A 19,843-nucleotide genomic window follows, 5' to 3' on the forward strand; every position below is an offset into this window, starting at 1 on the left:
GGTTTCACTAACATTGTGCACAAAATGAAATCATCTTGGAATCTGTATTACTGAAAGCATCACTCCTTAGGGATCCAGAAGACTTAGGGAATACTTTATAAAGATCGAATATCCCCTTCCCTACTTAATCATATTGGCTACCGAACCCTGCAGAGGAAAAAAAAAAATCACCACACCCAAATCAATATACACAAAGTCTCACCCCTTTAAAAGGCAAATTGAAATTTTGCATTCACCCCTAAATAACATCATTTCATAAAGGAAGCATTCATGGCAGGATTAAACAACTTTTAATCAAAAATTTCTGAGAGACTTTAGAATTAAAATCACAGGATGGAATTTGAAATTAGATTTAATTTTATGAGAGGACCTATTTTTTTTTCTGGACTCCTTTCTTTTTAACCTCTGTTTTGCTTTGATTTAGCCATATTACACATTTTTATTTTTTCATTATTTGGAGAAATAATTCCTCCACTTGGATCTAAGAATCTAATTGGCAATGATTTAAAAGTCTAATATGGCAAGTCTTTGCTTGTGCTGACTTTAAATCATGCAGATTGGAAAATGGCAAGATAGAAGATAGACAGATCATGGATAGTAGAGTCACAGGTTAATATTAATTTGAGGCCAACCAAACAATGATGTTTCTATTAGGTTTTGCTTCAAATCTTGATGTTCTTAGTGAAAGTACAACTGTTAAAAAGAATATCTCTGTAGCTCATAATTAGTTTTGACTTCATTCTTTTAATAACTTTCTAGTGGGTCTATGCCTAGGGCTTACATGGAGGTGTTACAAGTAGATGTTACATACTGGAGCATTGGTAATAAGGGGGAGGTGGAACTGGGAACAGAGGGGACCAGAAATGAGGGCTACTTAGGTGACATACATGTCTGGGGGAGGGAAACACTGCAGGCTGTCTGCTCAATTCTTTCAGAGATAACTGGGCCCTTTGCCTTCCTGCTGGTGTTCTTAACCAAGTGAGGAGCTTAAGATAGGAGGTGGGTCTTTATTTGAATCTATGTACATATATTTATTTGATTATACACAAAACTGAACTCTTGGTATTCCACTCCAAACTTTCTCCTCCACCTCGGTGAATGGCCACTTGATCATTTCAGTTCAGGTCAAAACCACTGAAGTATCCCTGCTTCTTACATTCACAGTTATCACTGTGTTATAGGATGAATTGAGTCTCCCTTGAAATCGAATGTTGAAGTCCTAACTCCCAGTACTTTAGAATATGGCCTTATTTAAAAATAGGATGGAGCAGATACAATTATTTAAGATGAGTCATGTTAGAATAGCATAGGCCTCTAATCCTATGTGACTGGTATCCCTATAAAAAAGGAGAAATTTGGACACAGACACACACAGAGAATGCCATGTGAAAATAAAAGCAGTGATGGAGATGACGCATCCACAAGCCAAGGAATGCCAAAGATTGCCAACTAACCATCAGAAATAAGGAAGAGGCATAGAACAGATTCTCCCTCTCAAGAAATCTGGCCACGAGACTGAAACATAGAAACCCTGCCTCAGTTTCCAGCCTGTTGACCTATCCTGCAGATTTTAGATCAGGACTGAAACATCAGTTCTAACCTGAATTTCTAACCTGCCAGCTTACCCTACAGATTTGAGATTTTCCAGCCAACATGGAATGTTGGAATGGAGTCAATTCCTTAAGATAAATCTCCTACTCCCTCACCATCCCCTTTCCTTCTATCCTCTCCCTGCTACTCTCTGTCATCATCTGTCTATCACATATATATCCTATAGGTTCTGGTTCTCCAGAGAATCTTGTCTACTACCCTTTGATACAGGTCTTATCATCATTCATCTGGACTTCTGAATTACCCTTCTAGCCGGTATTTCTACTTCCCCTTTGCCTCGTTTCTCTCACTTTGCCTCACATTCCCTTAATATTGAAGCTAGGATTTTTCTTTAAAATGTAGGTCAGGTTATGCCACTCTGCAAATCCAAACTTTCTATTGGCTTCTATTTTGGAGTAAAATCCAAAGTCCTTACACTAGCCCTTAAGACACAACATGAATGGTCCATCCTACCACTAAGATCTCCTCTTCCTGTAGAGCTATTCTTGCAATATTGGTTTTCTATAACACTTATTACTATTTGGCATATTATATATTTACTTCTTTTTTTAATGATGAAGTAGTAACTTTTTTCTCTTTTGTTCATTGCTATGTCAATAATGCCTAGAACACTGTTTGGCCCTTAACAAAGTGCTCAATAAGTATTTGTGAGACAAATGAATGAAAAAGCAAGCTCAAATATTAGTCATAAAAAGGAATGGAATTCTGGTGCATGCTACAACATGGATGAACTTTGAAAACATGCTAAGTGAAAGAAGCTGGACATAAAAGGACAGATATTGTATGATTCCATTTATATGAGATACCAAAACTAGGCAAATTCACACAGATAGAAAGAATAGTGTTTACCAGGGGCTGGTGGGAGAGAAGAATTGAGAGTTACTACTTAATGGATGCAGAGTGTATGTGTTGATGTAAGAGTTCTGGAAATAGTGGTGATGGTTCTACAACCTTGTAAATGTATTAAATATCACTGAATAATACACTTAAAATGGCTATTTTATGTTATTTTTATTTTACCACAGTTAAAAAAAAAACATTAAAAACTCTTTGGGGCAGCCCCGGTGGCCCAGCGGTTTAGCGCCGCCTTCCACCCGGGGTGTGATCCTGGAGACACGGGATTGAGTCCCACATCAGGCTTCCTGCGTGGAGCCTGCTTCTTCCTCTGCCTGTGTCTCTGCCTCTCTCTGTCTCTCTCTGTCTCTCTGTCTCTCTTTCTCTGTCTATCATGAATAAATAAATAAAATCTTAAAAAAAACCTCTTTAATGTGTGAGCTCAGAGGAGCTTGAGAATGCCTACCCAATGGGGAAAAACAACTGATTTTTTCAACTCCTGATTCTGCCAGAGATTTCACCTACCTCCTGAGCTTCCCTTGCCTTGATTTTTGCTGCCACCAACTAAAAGTTTGCAAGATAGACATTGCCAACTTTCATTCCATTCCATAGATTGTGGTATGTAGAAGTAGAAAGAAAATAGCTGAAGCAGGATCCAAGAACAGTCTTGTAGGCTCTCATTTCTTCATTCTTTCAACAAACATATCTCTTAATTATCAATGTCTAGATACTCTGGATTCGAATTGGGGCGGAAGAAAATGATCCACTCCTACAGTGTGGTGAAGGAGTGTATAGTGAGAATCTATGTAGACCGTTTAGGACAAGTAAGTCATGGCAAGGATTTTGGATTTCATTTTAAAAGCAATTGTAAGTCATTGAAAAGTTTTACGCAAGAGAGTGACATGATCTTATTTATAATTTTAAAAGACTCCATGGTTCTTTGTATTGGAATGATTGGTGGGGTGACAGGCATGGGATTAGTGAAAGCAGGAGGCTTTACCATAGTCCAAGTGAGAGAAGATGATGACTGGGACAGAAATGGGAATAAAATATAGAGAAATAGACTAAGATATGTTTTAGAGAATTAATAGCACTTCAGTGGATTGGATGTGCAGGCTGAGAAAAGGGAATCAAAGATAATACCCAAGTTTTCTGAGATAAGTGGCTGGGTGGCTGGCTGAAATGAGGAAAAGGGTGGGGAATCAAGAATCCTGGTAAACACATTCCTAGATGCCCATGAGTCATTCAAATGGAGATGCTAAATAGGCTGTTGTAAAACAGCTTTGAGCTCAGGGTAGAAGTCTAGGTAGGAGTTTAGGAGATGTACATTAGGAGTTATTAGCATAAAATGGTATTTAAAGCTATTGGAATTGGGTAAGATTCCTAGAAAGAGATGAAAAGATAGAACAAGATTGAATTAATTTAAAGAGTCTGAACCACATCCAGATGGAAATGGGAAGCCACTGACAAAACTTAATCAGGGAGTTAACAGAATCAGGTTTGTATTTTAGAAAGATCTCTCTGTCCTTTTGTGTTACTCAGAGGTAGGCATGACTGGAAAGAGTGACCAGGGAAGATGCTGTTGCAATAATTTTTGGGGAGATGATAGTGACTTGATCTAGGAAAGCATTAAATGGGATGGAGATAACTAAATGAAGAGATCAAGAGATACTTTTGAATAGTGTGAACAAAATGTGGGGATTGATTAGAAGTATGAAATGAGGACAAGAGCAAAGTCAAGGGTTATGCCTCCCAAATTGTAGTTCAAAACTGGATAGATGATAGTACCATTTTTACTGAGAGAACTTAGGAGAAGAAGAGTTTGGGCAAAGGTAAAGAATTTTGAAGTGCCTTTTAGATATATAAATGTAGATGGTCAGTAGATTTTCATAAATTCATGTGTGGACTGCAGCAGACAGAGCCTGAGTGGATTCATCAATCCTTAAGCTGTCTCAGAGCCTTTGACACTGCTCAGATTAGCCAGAGAGAATGAGTCCAGGGAGAAAAGAAAAGTCCAGTGAGAAGATGAAAACCTAGGGAACTTCTAATATTTCAGAGTCAATAAAGGGAGAGGAATTTTTAAATGAGGTGAAAGGGAGCAGCCAGAGAAGAAGGAAACAAGACAAAAGGGACATCATCTGTTATGTTCCAGACTCTGGTTAGATGTTAGGTCATTTATTTCTTTTTGTAACCCTGCAAGCAGGTATTGACTTCCTTTCCATTTGACAGAAGACTGTTTTGAGACTCAAGTGAAATAACTTGGCCAAAGATATTTATCCAGAAAATAACAGAACAAGTTTGAAGGAATTTAACAAGCTTGGACGATCAAGTTTCTACCCTTTGTATGTTGGTAAAAGGAATGAATTGTGTGTGTGTGTGTGTGTGTGTGTGTGTGTGTGCCCAGGTACATATATTTGTATATACATAGACTATCTGTAGGACAAAACAAAGAAGCTGATAAGACTGAAGAGTGGCTGCCTTGGGTGGATTGGGGAGTGCAGGTTGGGGACTGGCCAGATAAAGACTTAGTATATTGTATGTACTTTTATGCTCTACATTATTGTAATAGAATCTATAATAAAGAGTTGGTTCCTTTATTTATTTTTCTTTAAATACTTGACTGCTGACAGCTTTCAATCCCCACTCTCTTTTTCCTTCTGCTTCATATCGGGCAAACTGATAGGACAACCTAGATGCTTTCTCCTTTGGCACCTGCAGGAAGTTCAAGCCATGCAAGTCCTGTCTCTTGCAAAGGAGTACCCTCAATTCTAGCCCACTATGAAATCCCAAGACACTCTTCTGCTCTCCCAAGCCATATTTGGACCTGTTAGCGTCCTGACTTGCTCTCCTCAGAGGGCTTCATTATGTGAATAAAACACCTCTCTATACTCTCTTGGTATTTTTGTGGCCTAATTGGCCTGGACATCTGAACCGAATTTGGGGTGTGTGTGTGAGAGGGTCGGTCCATTCTGCCTATGTAGGGATGACCACAACAATTGTATTAGGTCATAACTGTAAGCTATACTAGTCTAATTTTGAATATTAACTAGAACATTTTTAAATGGTAAGAATAAAAAAAGGTCCATGTACCAAAGCCCTAAGATTTTAAGATCCATGTCGGCCTTCTCCATCTTTCTTATCTGCTAATTCATTAAAAAGGCTGAAAAAGAAAAGAAAACTAAACTAAAATGACTAAAATCTGTGCTCTTTCTTCCATATTATTCCATATTCCAGAGATCAGGAAGGGAATTATTATTACATAAAATACAGAAAATTGAAAAGAAAAATTCAAAGTAAATTTTTGAAGCTTTGGTGATGTTTATCTGGGATCTTCAACTCTAAAAAAATTAGATTTGTCCAAAACTACCATATTTTAAAAAATCATAGATGCTTACAATGAAAAAAATATATTTATATATACATAAAGCATATATAAAATTATATATATATAATATATATATTCAAGCAAGCTATTCCTGAGGAATAGTAATCAGTACTCTAACAGAATCCTCACTGTATTTTACATACTTATTTTATCATATTTTAGGACATATTTTACCCTGATGTGCAAGCACTTAGAAAATGTTCTCAACATGCATGCACTCACCACCCCTTTCCTTTTTTTTTTTTTAAGGTTTTATTTATTTATTCATGAGAGACACAGAGAATGAGGCTGAGACACAGGCAGAGGGAGAAGCAGGCTCCTTGCAGGGAACCTAATGCAGAACTCGGTCCCAGGACCCTGGGATCATGCCCTGAGCCAAAGGCAGACACTAAACCACTGAGCCACCCAGGTGTCCCTCACCACTCCTTCCTTAAAGCTATTTGGTGAGGAGGCTACAGACCAGTGAGCTCCAATGATTTCTGTTAGGGCGGGCAAGGAACAGAACTGGGCCACTGATTAGTGCTTCCTGCCATAGTGCTTCTTGACCCACATCCAGGAGATGTGCTCATTATTTACTGATGTTAGTAACTAGGATTAACAGTAACAGTAATCAAGGACAGTGATATTGTTGATGCATATCCCTGAATGCCTCGATGGTTGCTAACTGTTCTTAAGTGCCTTTGACATTATTTCTCTCAGACCAAAATTCCAATTTCCCCTCCTTCTCATATCCAGCAAGCAATGAAAATTCCATGACTAGCTTGCTTCCAAACTGCCATTGGAGATTGAATTACTGACTTCAACTCTATAGGTGCTGGGTCAGTTTATCACATGGCTGCTAATTCTCTACTTCCCTCAACAATACAGTTACTTCTTTGAGGTCCTAAAAGGACAATAACCTTTTTAATAATCTGATTTACTTAAAACTAGAGAACAGTATTTTAAGCCCTAACAGAGAGGCCCCTAACATTTTAGATAGTAAAGAAAATACACCAAAGTGAAGGCTGTAGGAGAATCTGCCTCACATGATGTCAGACACCTTCGGTTAAGTTAAATCCACAGAGTGCAGAATATTGTTACTCTGAAATGAAATACAATATAGTCAAAACTCTGTATAATTTATAAAGTTCCTATTTAATTATTTATTTATTTTCAAGAAAGCTGCTAATCTTAGTGCAGCCAAGCTTTGCACAATGATTGGCAGAGTCTAATATAATTGTAAATCATACATTTATTTTTCAGTTCTTATTCAGTTTCTCTTAAGAAGATATAGAACAGGTCAACAAGAGTTCATATTGTGATATTTCATCCTAAGGCTTTTCAAGGATTAATGTCAGTAACTACGAGAAATGAAAAACTGTGTCATCAAAATCCTAAGAGCTGGTGGGAGCAAGCAGAAGCTTGAAAAGTGCAAATGTGAGAAATGCAGGGATGGGGCTGCTCACATAATCAAAAGTCTTCTTTTTCTTAGGTTATCTGTATATAAAAGTTTCCAGCACTGCTGCCATTTGAATCTTAACATTTTCCCTGGGCTCTGTTGGTCCCCTGGGGTGCCTAGTGGGGAAGAGGGAAGAAGGTTGGCAAGAGAACAGAGCAGGGGAAAAGCTGTAGATGGGGGAAGGGCAGAGTCAGGAGATGGAGGCCCTACCAGCTGTGTCCCCTGTGACTTTGGATAAGTGCTCACCTGGGCTGCAGTTTCCTTTTCTGCAGAGGGATTTAGTGAAGACAGCCTCAGGGCTTCTAAAGGAGCTGATTTCTGGGTTCAGTGTGGGGCCCATTCTCTGACACATAATCCCTTTCCATTGTCCTTTCCTGGGGCTCCCTCCCCAACACATGCGAATGTGCGCACACATGCACACACTTACACGCACACACTCACACATGCACACACACGAACCCTGTACCTTAGAGCAGAGAAGCAGAGCAGAACCCAGAGGGAGCTCTGGAGCCAGCGTGACTCCCAAGCAAGCACTTATCAACATCCCCACTGCGACTTCTCCAGCTTCCTTAATTAAATTACAGCATTCCTCCTAAGGAGGAGCTTCCACATTGGAGCCTGCACAGTGCCGCAGTCCATTCTACCCTGTTCTCTACCCAGCTGAAGGAGTAATCTTTCTAAAAGGCAAATGTGATCATGTTGCTCCCCTCCCTCTAGCCATTCACTGGCTCCTCATTTCTTTATGGGCCCTAATACAGCATATAGACCTTCTGTGATTTGATCTCTACTTTTACTCGCTTTTCTTTTCCTTCTCCCTATTACCTTGTATTCAAAGCTCCAATTATATTGTTCTGTCAGTTCCTAAAATTCCCTTGTACATGTTCATTCCTGGTTCTTTGTATAAATTTCCCTTCTGCTGAATCATTACCCATTCCTAATCTGCTCTTCTTCTTCTCACCCAGGGGAGTCTCTTATTAACCTTCAAGTCTCAGTTTAGGTGGGGTTCCTCCAGGAAGCTCTCTCAGGTTGGGTTAGCTGCTTGCATATTTTCTCTTGTCACAACATTTCCTGCTCTGAATTGTGATAGTTTGTGAGAGTCAGGACTTTGCCCTTATATGAGACCTGTGTCTCAAAAAACCAAAAGCAGTACTGAGACATAATTCGTGTTCAATTGATATTTGTTAAATGAACGAACTTAGATATGACATGATCTGGAGTTGATAATTGTTGAAGCTGGGTAATATATACATAGGGTTCTATTATGCTATTATTTACTATGCTATTTTTCTGCTTTTAAGTATATTTTGACATTTGTTGTAATAAAATAATTTTTTAAAAAGTTTTTATTTATCTATTTGAGAGAGAGCACATGAACGGGGTAGGGAGGAGGCATAGAAGAAGAAGCAGCTCCTTGCTGAGCAGGGAGCTCAACTCAGGGCTCTATCTCAGGACCTCGGGATCATGACCTGAGCTGAAGGCAGACACTTAACCAACTGAGCCACCCAGGTGCCCCTTAATAAAAAGATTTTTTAAAAGATATGATTTTTAATTTTTTTTTTATTTTTAACTTCTAAACAACATATCTCAATTCTTCTTAAATTGCAATCAATAGACCAGAGACAGCAGAGTAGAAGCTGCCACAATTCCATGTGCAAGCCTTCAGGGCATGAGGTTTATTAAAATGGCTGTTCGGAGAAGGTATGATGCAAAGGGGGACACGTACAGGTCTCACTCGAGGAGCCTGCCCTCCATTTGTCCCCATGGTCCCACGCCGGATCCACCAATTTCACACTGGTGGGGTACAAAAATCAATAAGCAAGATGGCAAGAACAAGGGAAGACATTGTTCCGTCCAAAGTGGAAATTTGTGAGAGCGCTCAGGAAGGCTGCATGGGCTTTGTAGCTTTTCCAGTGGTTTCTAATAAACCAGGCTTTGTGTGAGCCTCACTCAGGCTGCACAGGGCCCTGTCCTAAGGCTTTCTCTCTCCTCTGGCCTGGCTGCCCAGGGAACTTATTAGCTCTCACTCATTTCTTTGGAGTTGGACTCCACTGAATTGGATTGCTTTGCTTTGCATTTTAAAAGAGGTATTTTTCTTGAGGAAGCTGGAAGCTGGCACTGACCTGAAATTACATATTTTGAGACCAGTCAGGATCCATAACTATCATTAATTTCCTTCATGGCACTTAAGACCTTTGGCTGAAAAAAGATTCTAACAATGCCCTTGGCTTAAAGAGGTAGAGAAAACTCAGTATTTCACCCCTATGGTGGGAACAATGTCGGATAATAATACGTACTAATCAATTGGCAAATCAGTATTGATTGGGTTCTTAGCGGGTGCCCAGTATGTGAGAGGCTTCCACATAGAAGGGAATAATTCCCACAGATGGGAATAATTAGATGAACTGTTGTGGGGGAAGCATGGGTTCCCCAGGAGAGCAGTGTAGGACCAATAGGATGCCTGGACCCGTGGGTGCAGACTGTTTTTTAAAAGTCAAAGCATCTGATTAAAAAAAAATAGAATTATTCACGAGAGCTATTATTGTCTTGATTTTATAGATGATAAAACCAGACAAAGAGAATTAAACCCTACTTGGACCTGAATTAAAAAATCAGTTCTTGCCAGTACAAAGACATTGATTTCATGTCATCACACTGCCTGGTTTGTACCTGCGTACACCATAAAAATGCACATGACTGAACTTCTTCAGCTAGGATAAAGGATGTCTTTAAGTAAGTAGTGAGACTTACTGGTTAAAACTGAACCTCATTTTACTAGTTTGAGATCCTGCAATGCTGTCATGTCCACCAGATGTCAGTGTATGCTGTTCTTTCACTCCCTTGGGTCTTGCTTTTAGGAAATATCAAGACCCAAGAGCCCACCTTGCTCTTGGGCTCCTCAAAATGGTTTTTGCACCTGGGCATGTGGTGAAGGGCTGTGTGCTAAGAGGGTACCGCTGAGTGCTGAGTCTTGACTCAGAAGGAATTTGGAAATCTCATGAGCTCTCTGCTGCCCCGATTTTCTAAAATCCAAAGGAATTAATTTCTTCTCCCCTCTTTTGTGATTTCGTGTATCTAAAAACCAGCTCATTTCTGATGGATGAGCCAAGCAGAGTTATAACCTGCTCTGTGGCTAAGACTGCACAGAAAAAAAAGGAGGTTTTGAAAGTGCAGGGAGGATGCCAGGAATGTCTCAGCTTCTCTGTAATCAGCCGAAGAAGCCAGTGCCAGATAGGGCTGGGATTTGGACCAGGCTGGAGTGTGGCTTCTGAGGAGGGGCCAGAAATAGCCTCAAAGGGGGTTTCTCTTCTGCTCAGCTTCTTTATACCTCAAATTACACTATTTCAAGTTCATCCTTGCAGATCTAATATTACCATTCCGCGTAGATTTCGTGAGTAGGAACAGTCTATTAATTCATTTACATCTAAGTGCAAATGAATTTGAATTTTATGGTTTTTCTAATGGGAGAAAACAGGCAGGAATGAGACACTGAAGTGCCTCGGGGATGCCTGGGGAAAGAGGCTAAGGTGAGGGGTAGGGGAAAGAGCGAGTGTGACAAACTTCTCTGATCTCCCAGGCTGGCTCAGGCTAATAATGGACGTGGTGCCTGGGAGACCTTCTGTGCTCTGTCCCTCATATCCTTACTGACCTTAATGACACCAGCAAGTTGTTAAAAATAGTTTGACGGTATTTTTAAGGAGAAGAAAAAAGGAAGCAATAGTAGTAGGATTTTATTTGCTAATCATATGCTTATTTTTCAAACCAGCAGGATTTTTTCTGTAACAAAAGTGTCTATATAAGTAAGTGACTGTTCTCCTTGGATGATGTTGATGGTAGTAGTAAAGCTCTCTCCTCAAATGAAAACTTCAAAAAATATGCCCTTCAGAACACTCTGAACAAATGGTCACAGATGAAAGTCTTAAATAAATGGAGTTCAGTCTAACCTGTAGAAGCAGAGAGAGCAGATTTATTACAGAATGGAGAAATGTGGTGTGAAATTGGTAATATCAAATGCTTTGATCATTTCTTTCTAGTAATGTTTTATTCATTCCATTTGGTCATTTCTGCTCAACTTTCTTACACAACCTTGAACAACCTTTAATGATAGCTTATATGTAAAAATATTTATGTAACAGTGTGTCTGGGTTACTAGATGACCCGCACTGATTTGAGGGAGTACAGAGGGTCACACAAAAAGCTTACAGTCTACCGTGTCTGTCTGGTGGAGGCGGGGGTTTGTCTGGTGACTAGATTTCAGTTGCTGTGGGGCCCACCCACAGATATTTGCTAAATAGGGGATAAATGGGGGAGATGTGTGGATTTATCTCTGAAATATGACTATAAGGCTTGTGAGTGATAGATACAAAAATGCCAGACCTAAAACATCTAAATTAGCACTATCTCTTTCCAGTGTCATGGTTACTTTGGGAGGCCATATACTGGTTCAAAGTTGTAGTCACTCCAAACGTGCTGGTGAGCTCCTCTAGGATTGTCTCTTAACTTACAGAAGGGCCAGGACTGATTGATTGATCCAGGGGTAGATACCAGACCCACACTGGGCCAGATTCTCTCTCCAGGGAATTGGAAATGAGACCGTGGAGATGCAATGATGGGAGTCTGCTTTTTGGTGCTGAGCTGTCTTTCTAGCACCTTCCACAGACTTCCAGGCTCAGGTTCCTGAGCTGCCACGCTCCCGGCTTCCTGATTTTCCTTTTATCTTCTGGTTGGTCATACATAGTTTGAAAAGGCAGTTACCCAGATGTGTTGAGACTATGCTTATGATATTTTAATCTTACTTCAAATAAAAGTCCTTGGAATGCTCTATCACTTGAAAATGAATACTTACAGTTTTTAGTGCTGAGAATTCAAAATTTTGTAAGTACAATATATTCTTAGGGAAAAACATACTTGGTTACATCATTGATATCAAATTAAATCATAGTCTGCAATTTGGACTTCATTCTTGAATATTTGAAATATATTCCAATAGTCACTGCAGGGTTTAAACTAAATATTATCTGTCAGCATATGTGCTTCATTTTAAAATTTCTTTTTTCAGTCATTTTAAATGCAGTAACTATGAAACCATTCTATGGAAGTTTCTAAAATAAATTCCCACCCCACATAACACAAGTTTAATCTGAATTGCTTTTACCTAAGGAATGGAAATACATGGTTCATACGGAAGCTGTAGCAACAAGTTTACTACCAAAGGTTCCCAGTAAAGTTCATCTACAGCTTTACCTTGCAACAAGGAAAAACTTTAATGTAAATTTCCTAAGGTATTTGCAGTGGTTTTATTGTTTTGTGAAGGCTGGCTTGATTCTTTTTTTTTTTAAGTTTATTTAATTATTTATATTGTAGTAATCTCTACAGCCAATGTGGGGCTTGAACCCACAACCCTGAGAGATCAAGAGTCACATGCTCTTTTGACTGAGCCAGCCAGGAGCCCCAAGGCTGGCTTGATTTTGACAGGAAAGCCAACATGATTTTATGAGATCTTTTGAATAGAGGAAATGAGACAAGGTATATTTTTTCCTAAATATTAATTTAAAATCTGAGCATTTGGGATGTCTGGGTGGCTCAGCAGTTGAGTGTCTGCCTGTGGCTCAGGTCCTGATCCCGGGGTTCTGGGATGGAGTCCCACATTGGGCTCCACAGGGAGCCTGCTTCTCCCTCTGCCTGTGTCTCTGCCTCTCTGTGTGTCTCTCATGAATAAATAAATAAAATCTTGAAAAAATAAAATAAAATAAAATCTGAGCATTCTAAGATTTGTGAAAAAAAAGCCCAAGCTACATAATGAGGCCAACTCGGACTTTAACAATATGTTTTTAATTCTTCCAGACAAGATCTTTTGCCATTTTTATTTATTTCTCATTTTTACTTATTTATTATTATTAGTTTTAAGGATCTTTTGCCATTTTTAAAGATTTTTCTGAAAGTTCAAGATGAGTTGTGCTATCCAGTGAATGTCTGAATGTCTGAAGTATGTGCTAATAACTCCCATTGTGATATAAATAGGTATATGGAAAATTGTATTTATGTGTCTATTCGCTCTTTAATTTCAAAGGGTAAAATTGAATCCCCAGTCTTTGAGATTGAAAAAAAAATGTATTACGTTAACTTTCAAATAAAAAAATACCCAGGGCAAATATACTCATGAATTTTCATATCCATCACTCAGTATCAACATATTGCCAATTCTGCTTCATTTCACACACCCCCCCCCCCTTTCTCCCCGCTTCTCCTGTTATTTTAAAGGAAGTCAGAGGTCATATGTCATTTCTTCTGAAGACATTCTTGTTTGCCTCTTTGGGACTTAAAAGAAAAAAAAAAGGAAAACATAAAAACCACAGTCTCTTCTGACTTCCTTTTTCCAGACATGAGGGGTAGAACCCATTGTTTCTCCTCTTCTCCCTTCCTTTCTTTGTGTCTGTGAATTTAATCTGGAGCTGTAAGCCTCCTCCCTTATTCATTTCTCCTTTCTTTTTGTAATATAACCAAACTTTTAAAGAATAATCACATTTTGCAGTCACTTTTTTACCTCTAATATCTTCATCCAAGCAACTCTTTCAATAATTACCATCGATCCTTCCTAACTGTGACTTCCACATTTTTCATCGCTTTGAAACATATTTTCATGTGACTTACACAGGAAGTGTGGCTGTGTCATAATCTGTATACTTGAATATCTTAAAATGTCTTTCTCTTGAGTTAGGGCATGAGTGACACTTGCTTATGAATAATTCTTGGGACATAAAGTTATTTTCTTCAAAGCTCTTGCTATATATCAATTGTTTTCAGTTATTTAGTGCTTCAGAGAATTATAAGGTGAAGGACCTTCTTGTTTCCCTATATGTAATCTTATGTTTTCTGGATATTTACTGAAATGTCTTAATTTTTGAAATTTGAACATTCTATGAGGATATTTCTAGGCTTAGTTCTATTTTCATTAAGTTTGCTTCTAATAGAATATGTCTTCTTAGATTATTGTTTGAAATCTTTATTACATCAGGAATATAAAATTATATTTAAAGAAAACTTGATTATTGCTGAGTAATGTATTCAGATCCCACTTTATATCTATTTCCTTTATCTGTCCCTAAAGTGAATTTTTCAAGATATGGCCTCCTTATACTATGCCTTCATAATTTTAATTTCTTTATCTTTCTCCCCTGTGTTGTGACTTTCTCAAATATATTATTCTATTTTGATATTTCTTATTTTGATTATTTTAATTTTTGTGGCATCTGGTCTGCTGTTAAAGACTTCCTCCCTCCCTCCCCTTTTAAATCAATGACTGAATGTCTTAACTCCATTAACTTTTCTTTTTTTTGGTAACATTTCACTAATTTCCAAAATGCAACACCTGCTTGAATATTACAATGAATATAACACAGATATATATTATTAAAATATTTCTGTTTTCTACAGGAGTATGCCCTGGTAGCACAGTCAACACCAACCTACAGCCAAAGCCATCAGTAGTGGCAGAAAGCACGCTGGCTAAGTAGGCAGGCTGTCCCGGCAGTGATGTAGACATGGGGCTGCAGTGACACTTGGTATAAATAATTCTTGGGACATAGAGTTTTTTCTCCATGGCTCTCTTGTCATAAATCAATTGTCTTCAGTTATTTAGTGCTTCAGAGAATTATAAGGTGAGAAGAGAAGCACTATGTGGGTTTTACACTGAAGTGGTCATGTACCGCCCTTGTAGGATTCCATGGCCATGCCACAGTATCCGGAAAGTTAAGAAGTATTATGCTAAGTGCAATAAGTCAGTCAGAGAAAGAAAGCTGCCATATGATTTCACTCATATGAGAAACTTAAGAAACAAAAGAAATGAACAACAACAACAATAATAATAAAGATAGCTATACTCCTTTGCCTCATCTAGAACATCCTACAGGAGTTACTGGAGGATTGCCAATTAACATTTGCATGCTAACTATGGAAGATATAATCACAACAGGCTTCCAAATGAAACTTTTTCTGAAAAGGTTTATGTGAACATCTCAAATGTTAAACTAATTACTACCGAATTCTTTTCAGAGGGCCTTCAAAAAAAAAAAGAACCAATTTTATCCTTCTTACTGGGCTTACTCTTTCACAAATGGAGGCAGGACAAACTGATTTTGTCTTCTGAATACATTAATGTTAAAGTATTGGATATCAGAAGCATAATTCCTTTTTACGAAGACTTTTTTTCTTCTTTTCTGTATCTTTTTCATCACACAAAGCTTCATTGTCTTTGTAGCTACCTTTTGGGGCCCTGACATTTGTTTTTCTCCTTTTAGTGTATAACGTCTCAAAACAAGTGCTTTGATCAGCTGCTCAAGGGATTACACGTCTGGACAGGAGGGCACTTAGAAGCCTGTGTTCTTAGAGATGCATTGATGTTGGAATGGTATGAAAAATAATTTTGTGGAGGGGTCTGGCTGGCTCAGTCTGTAGAGAATGCGACTCTTGATCTCTGGGTTAAAAAAAATGATTTTATGGAAACAACTTTCTTTTTTTTTTTTTTTTGGAAACAACTTTCGTCTAAGCTCTGACCATGTTTATTACTGAAGAAGAATGCATTGACACATATACATATAAATCTATGTCAATAGATGGATTTGACTTCTTGCCACTGTGGCTTTAATGCTTTCTCTCTTTCTCATGTCTATCACTTAGGAAGAATGGTTGGCCTAGAGGGTCCTCTGCCCCCTACCTGCATTCCATGCCCTGAATTAAAGGAAGCAAAAATCCTGATGCAGAAAAAATATTCTGCTGGAGATGGGTGTGTGATTATGTGGATGGGGGTATTAATTTATTTTGTAGTAAATTAGTGGTCCATGTTGGTGTACTTTGGGCTGAATGCACAAAACACTATTAACACTTAAGCTACAAAACACTATTAAGAAGTCTGTCGTCAAGCCTCTGAAATTATAGCCTACTTTCTAAATCGCTATCAGAAGCTATTGAATTAGTAATAAAATCAGTGCCCCAAAAAACTCTAGGTTCAAATCACCACTCAGATGACTTCACACACATAACCAACAGTATTTCAAAACTTGTTTTCCCATCTCTAAAACGGGTCTAATGACACTAGTGCTACTGACCCAATCAAAGTGGTTAAGGATCCAAATGAAAAGAACTGGAAGAACCAGAACAATAAATGTAGGCAACACTGTGTTGGTACATCAGTGTAACTGTCTTTGTTTTCTTTTAATTTTTATTTTGAAATAATTATAGATTCATAGTAAGTTCCAAGAGAGAATGGGCAGAGTGGTTCCAGGCACCTTTTGCTCAGTTTCCCTCATGGAAACTGCATGACTATTGTCCATTATCAAAACCAGGAAACTGACATTGGTACAATCCATAGCATTTATTTCAATTTCACAAGTTTACTCATTGCCAGCACTAGGTTTTGTCACTTTATTTATTTTTTTTTTTTAGTAGACTCGACCCTGGGCTCAATTCACAATCCTGAGACAAAGCAAGACCTGAGCTGAGATCAAGAGTCAGATGCTTAACCAACTGAGCCACCCAGGCACCCCTCACTGCTTTTCATTTTAGCCATTCTGATAGGTGTGTAGTGATATTTTATTGTGTTTTTAGTTTGTGTTTTCCTAATGGCTATGATGTTGACTATCTTTTCATGTGTTTGTTTGCCATTTGTATATGCTCTTTGATGGAATGCCTGTTCAATTTCTTTGCCCATATTCTAGTTGGATTGTTTGCTATTTTATTTTTGAGCTTTGTGAATTCTTTATATATTCTAAATGTGAGGGCTTTGTCAGTTATGCGGTTTGAAAATATTCTCTCAAAGTCTGTAGTTTGTCTTTTTATCCTCTTAACAGTTTTTGGCAGAGCAAATGTTTATTTTTTATATTCTGAGATTCAACTTTTTAATTTTTCCTTTATGGACTATACTTTTGATGCCCAAGAACTCTGATTAGCCTTAATCACAATGATTAACAAAAATTTCCCCCTGAAAGTTTTATAGTTTTACTTACAGTTGTACATTTTATAAGTCCATGATGCATTTTGAATTAATTTCTGTATAATGTATGAGGCTTAGGTTGAAGATTTTTGAAGGTTTTATCACTGGCCTCTAGACATCTAAACACATTCCATCCCATACTCTCCCTGTCTACTTTTCCATATTTCTTTTTTTTTTAAGATTTTATTTATTTATTCATGAGAGACACAGAGAGAGAGAGAGAGAGAGGCAGAGACACAGGCAGAGGGAGAAGCAGGCTCCATGCAGGGAGCCTGACGTGGGACTTGATCCTGGGTCTCCAGGATCATGCCCTGGGCTGAAGGCAGCCCTAAACCACTGAGCCACCCGGGCTGCCCACTTTTCCATATTTCTAAGACATTATTTCACGTCTACTTTAAATTTCATCTCTTTAACTCTTTCATTAGGCAATTTTCAGTTGTTTTACTCTATATTGGTCATATGCCATCCCTAACATTTTACTGCCTTACTGACAAAAAGAATATAGTTACATAGATATCCTCTACTGTTGACATGAGTATGGTGATAATACGGTAACTTAATAAATGTTGATATGCTTGTCTGTTTTCCAATGTATTGTAAGTCTGCCAAGGAGAAGGAGCATATCTTTTTCTTTCGCAAAACCTAACCCAGGTTTTACACATAGTAAGGATGCAATGCTATTTATAGAATTAAAATGGATTGAGTTCTATCATCCTTATATATGCTAGAAGAGGGACGTGTTCACCTATATGTGTATCTATGTTCAGATGCAACATAAGATTTTTTGAGGAGGCAAAACTGAGTGGGAAGGCCAGTAGCATCTCAGCTGGATCACTCCTGACTACTCATACCTGCTGCTGTACTGGCTAGAACCTGTTTATCTGGGTGAATGAGGTCAGTATCACAGGTAGGATTGTCCAGTACTGGAAGTGTATTTGATTCCAGGATGCTGTGGGAAGATGTATTGCTGATTCATAAATACTTTTCCAATTTATCTGCCTATGATTCTGTTTAAAGAGTACCCCTCAATACAGTTAGAACTTTGAAAGTATATGTGTGCACACACATAAAATATATCTAAGTTGTTGTTGCTATTTCCGCAGAGTAACCTCCAAATTCTACCTTTCAGAAATCTCTTTTGCATAGGTTCCCTACATTTAGGTTTAGATGCCCATTAATTAAGGACTTCCAGCCAGTATATCTATTTCATTTTAGCTTCCTAAAGACCTAGTGCTCAGGTGATAATAGGAGCTGTGAATATCACATATTATTTGTTCACATCTGTCTGAAAGGTCAAAAGTGAAGGTCAGTACATTTCTACATTTTTCTTCTTCCTGTGCCAATTGGTTAAAATAAGATATCCAATAATAAATCATGATTATTGTCAGGATATGAGCCATGGCACAAGGACGGATCAGTTTTTTGGTGTTAAAGTATTTGGATAGGTTTGCTGTAGTATGATTGCAGCATTTAATTCTGAGCTCTGATTATTTGTAGGCAGTAACATAGGCCCATCCCCCTTTCTCTGAATAACCTTTTAAGAGATGGTTCTATTTATAGTTAAGAGGATTTACAGACTTAAACTGCAAAGATACACACAACACTGAGCAGGCAAATTGTCACTCTTTGGGGAAATAATGTTACCTATTGATAGAAATTCATGCTTAAAAAATTCACCATAGGAAACTATGAATTCAGGAAAAAATATCCCTTAGCTTCTTAATGTTCTTATGTTCCTGTATTATTTTATCAATTTTTTTCTTGAGCAATTTTTGTAGAAAGCAGTCTATAGTTTTTCTTTCTTTTTTTTTATAGTTTTTCTTTCAATACTGTACGAGAAATAAATTTTATTTCAGAGAAAAATATCCAAGCTACAATAGCCACAAAATATCAACAGTCATAAAAATCTATGGCTAGATTTCCTTTTTTAAAAAACATTACCCCTCCTGAAACAAACAAGCAAACAAACAAACAAACAATAAATAAGCATTTGTCTTCGTAAAGGGAAGCTGTTTAGGTTGGAGAAAACTGGACAGATCTGGTAATTATTATCAAAGTTCTAGTTTTTCTCTTGGGGTTAGCTTGAAAACATTTTGATAAACTATTAGTAAGATAGAGCAATAGTATGAAAGCTTGCTTATGGTTTTATATTCTTTCCAGATAAAAATTTTCCTTGTCAAGAAAGGATCAGGGGTTGTGGAGATTGTCTTACCTTGATATCATGCACAGCCTTGGTGCTACCTTCATTTTCCATGGTTTCGTGAATGTTTGCTTTATATCCCTCTGCCCTACGCAGGGGCAGAAATTGCTTCCACATAGATGGTCTGGAGAAATGTTCCTGGAGGCACTCTTGGTTGTCTTGGGGAAGACTGGGCATGTTTAACAATAAAGTTCTAAATGAGTCCTGCAGCCTGATTTTAACAGCACTAGCCCAGGATCCAGTCTACTTCTCTTCGCCTGGTGGATGCTGTGCTATCTCTCAGCCAGCTGGGGATCACCCTGCTTCACTATCTGAAGCAACAGGATTATCTGTTTTGGGGATCAGCAGTTTATCCACTAGTGTTCTATTCCAGGTAGAGCTTCTGGTTTT

The 19,843-nt window shown here is 38.1% G+C and overlaps 1 protein-coding gene across 1 annotated transcript in view; it reads right to left on the minus strand.

Moving 5' to 3' along the window:
• The window catches only part of RGS20 (regulator of G protein signaling 20), an 84,152-nt gene extending 64,522 nt beyond the window's left edge, over positions 1-19,630 (minus strand). Inside the window, 2 exon segments of the mRNA XM_055318310.1 lie at positions 3,365-3,373; positions 19,466-19,630. Coding sequence (XP_055174285.1) covers positions 3,365-3,373; positions 19,466-19,630 — 174 coding nt within the window.
• Between the last annotated feature and the right edge of the window lie 213 nt (positions 19,631-19,843).

This window comes from Nyctereutes procyonoides, unplaced genomic scaffold (genome assembly GCF_905146905.1).
Source record: "Nyctereutes procyonoides isolate TBG_1078 unplaced genomic scaffold, NYPRO_anot_genome, whole genome shotgun sequence".
Taxonomy (NCBI): Eukaryota; Metazoa; Chordata; class Mammalia; order Carnivora; family Canidae; genus Nyctereutes; species Nyctereutes procyonoides.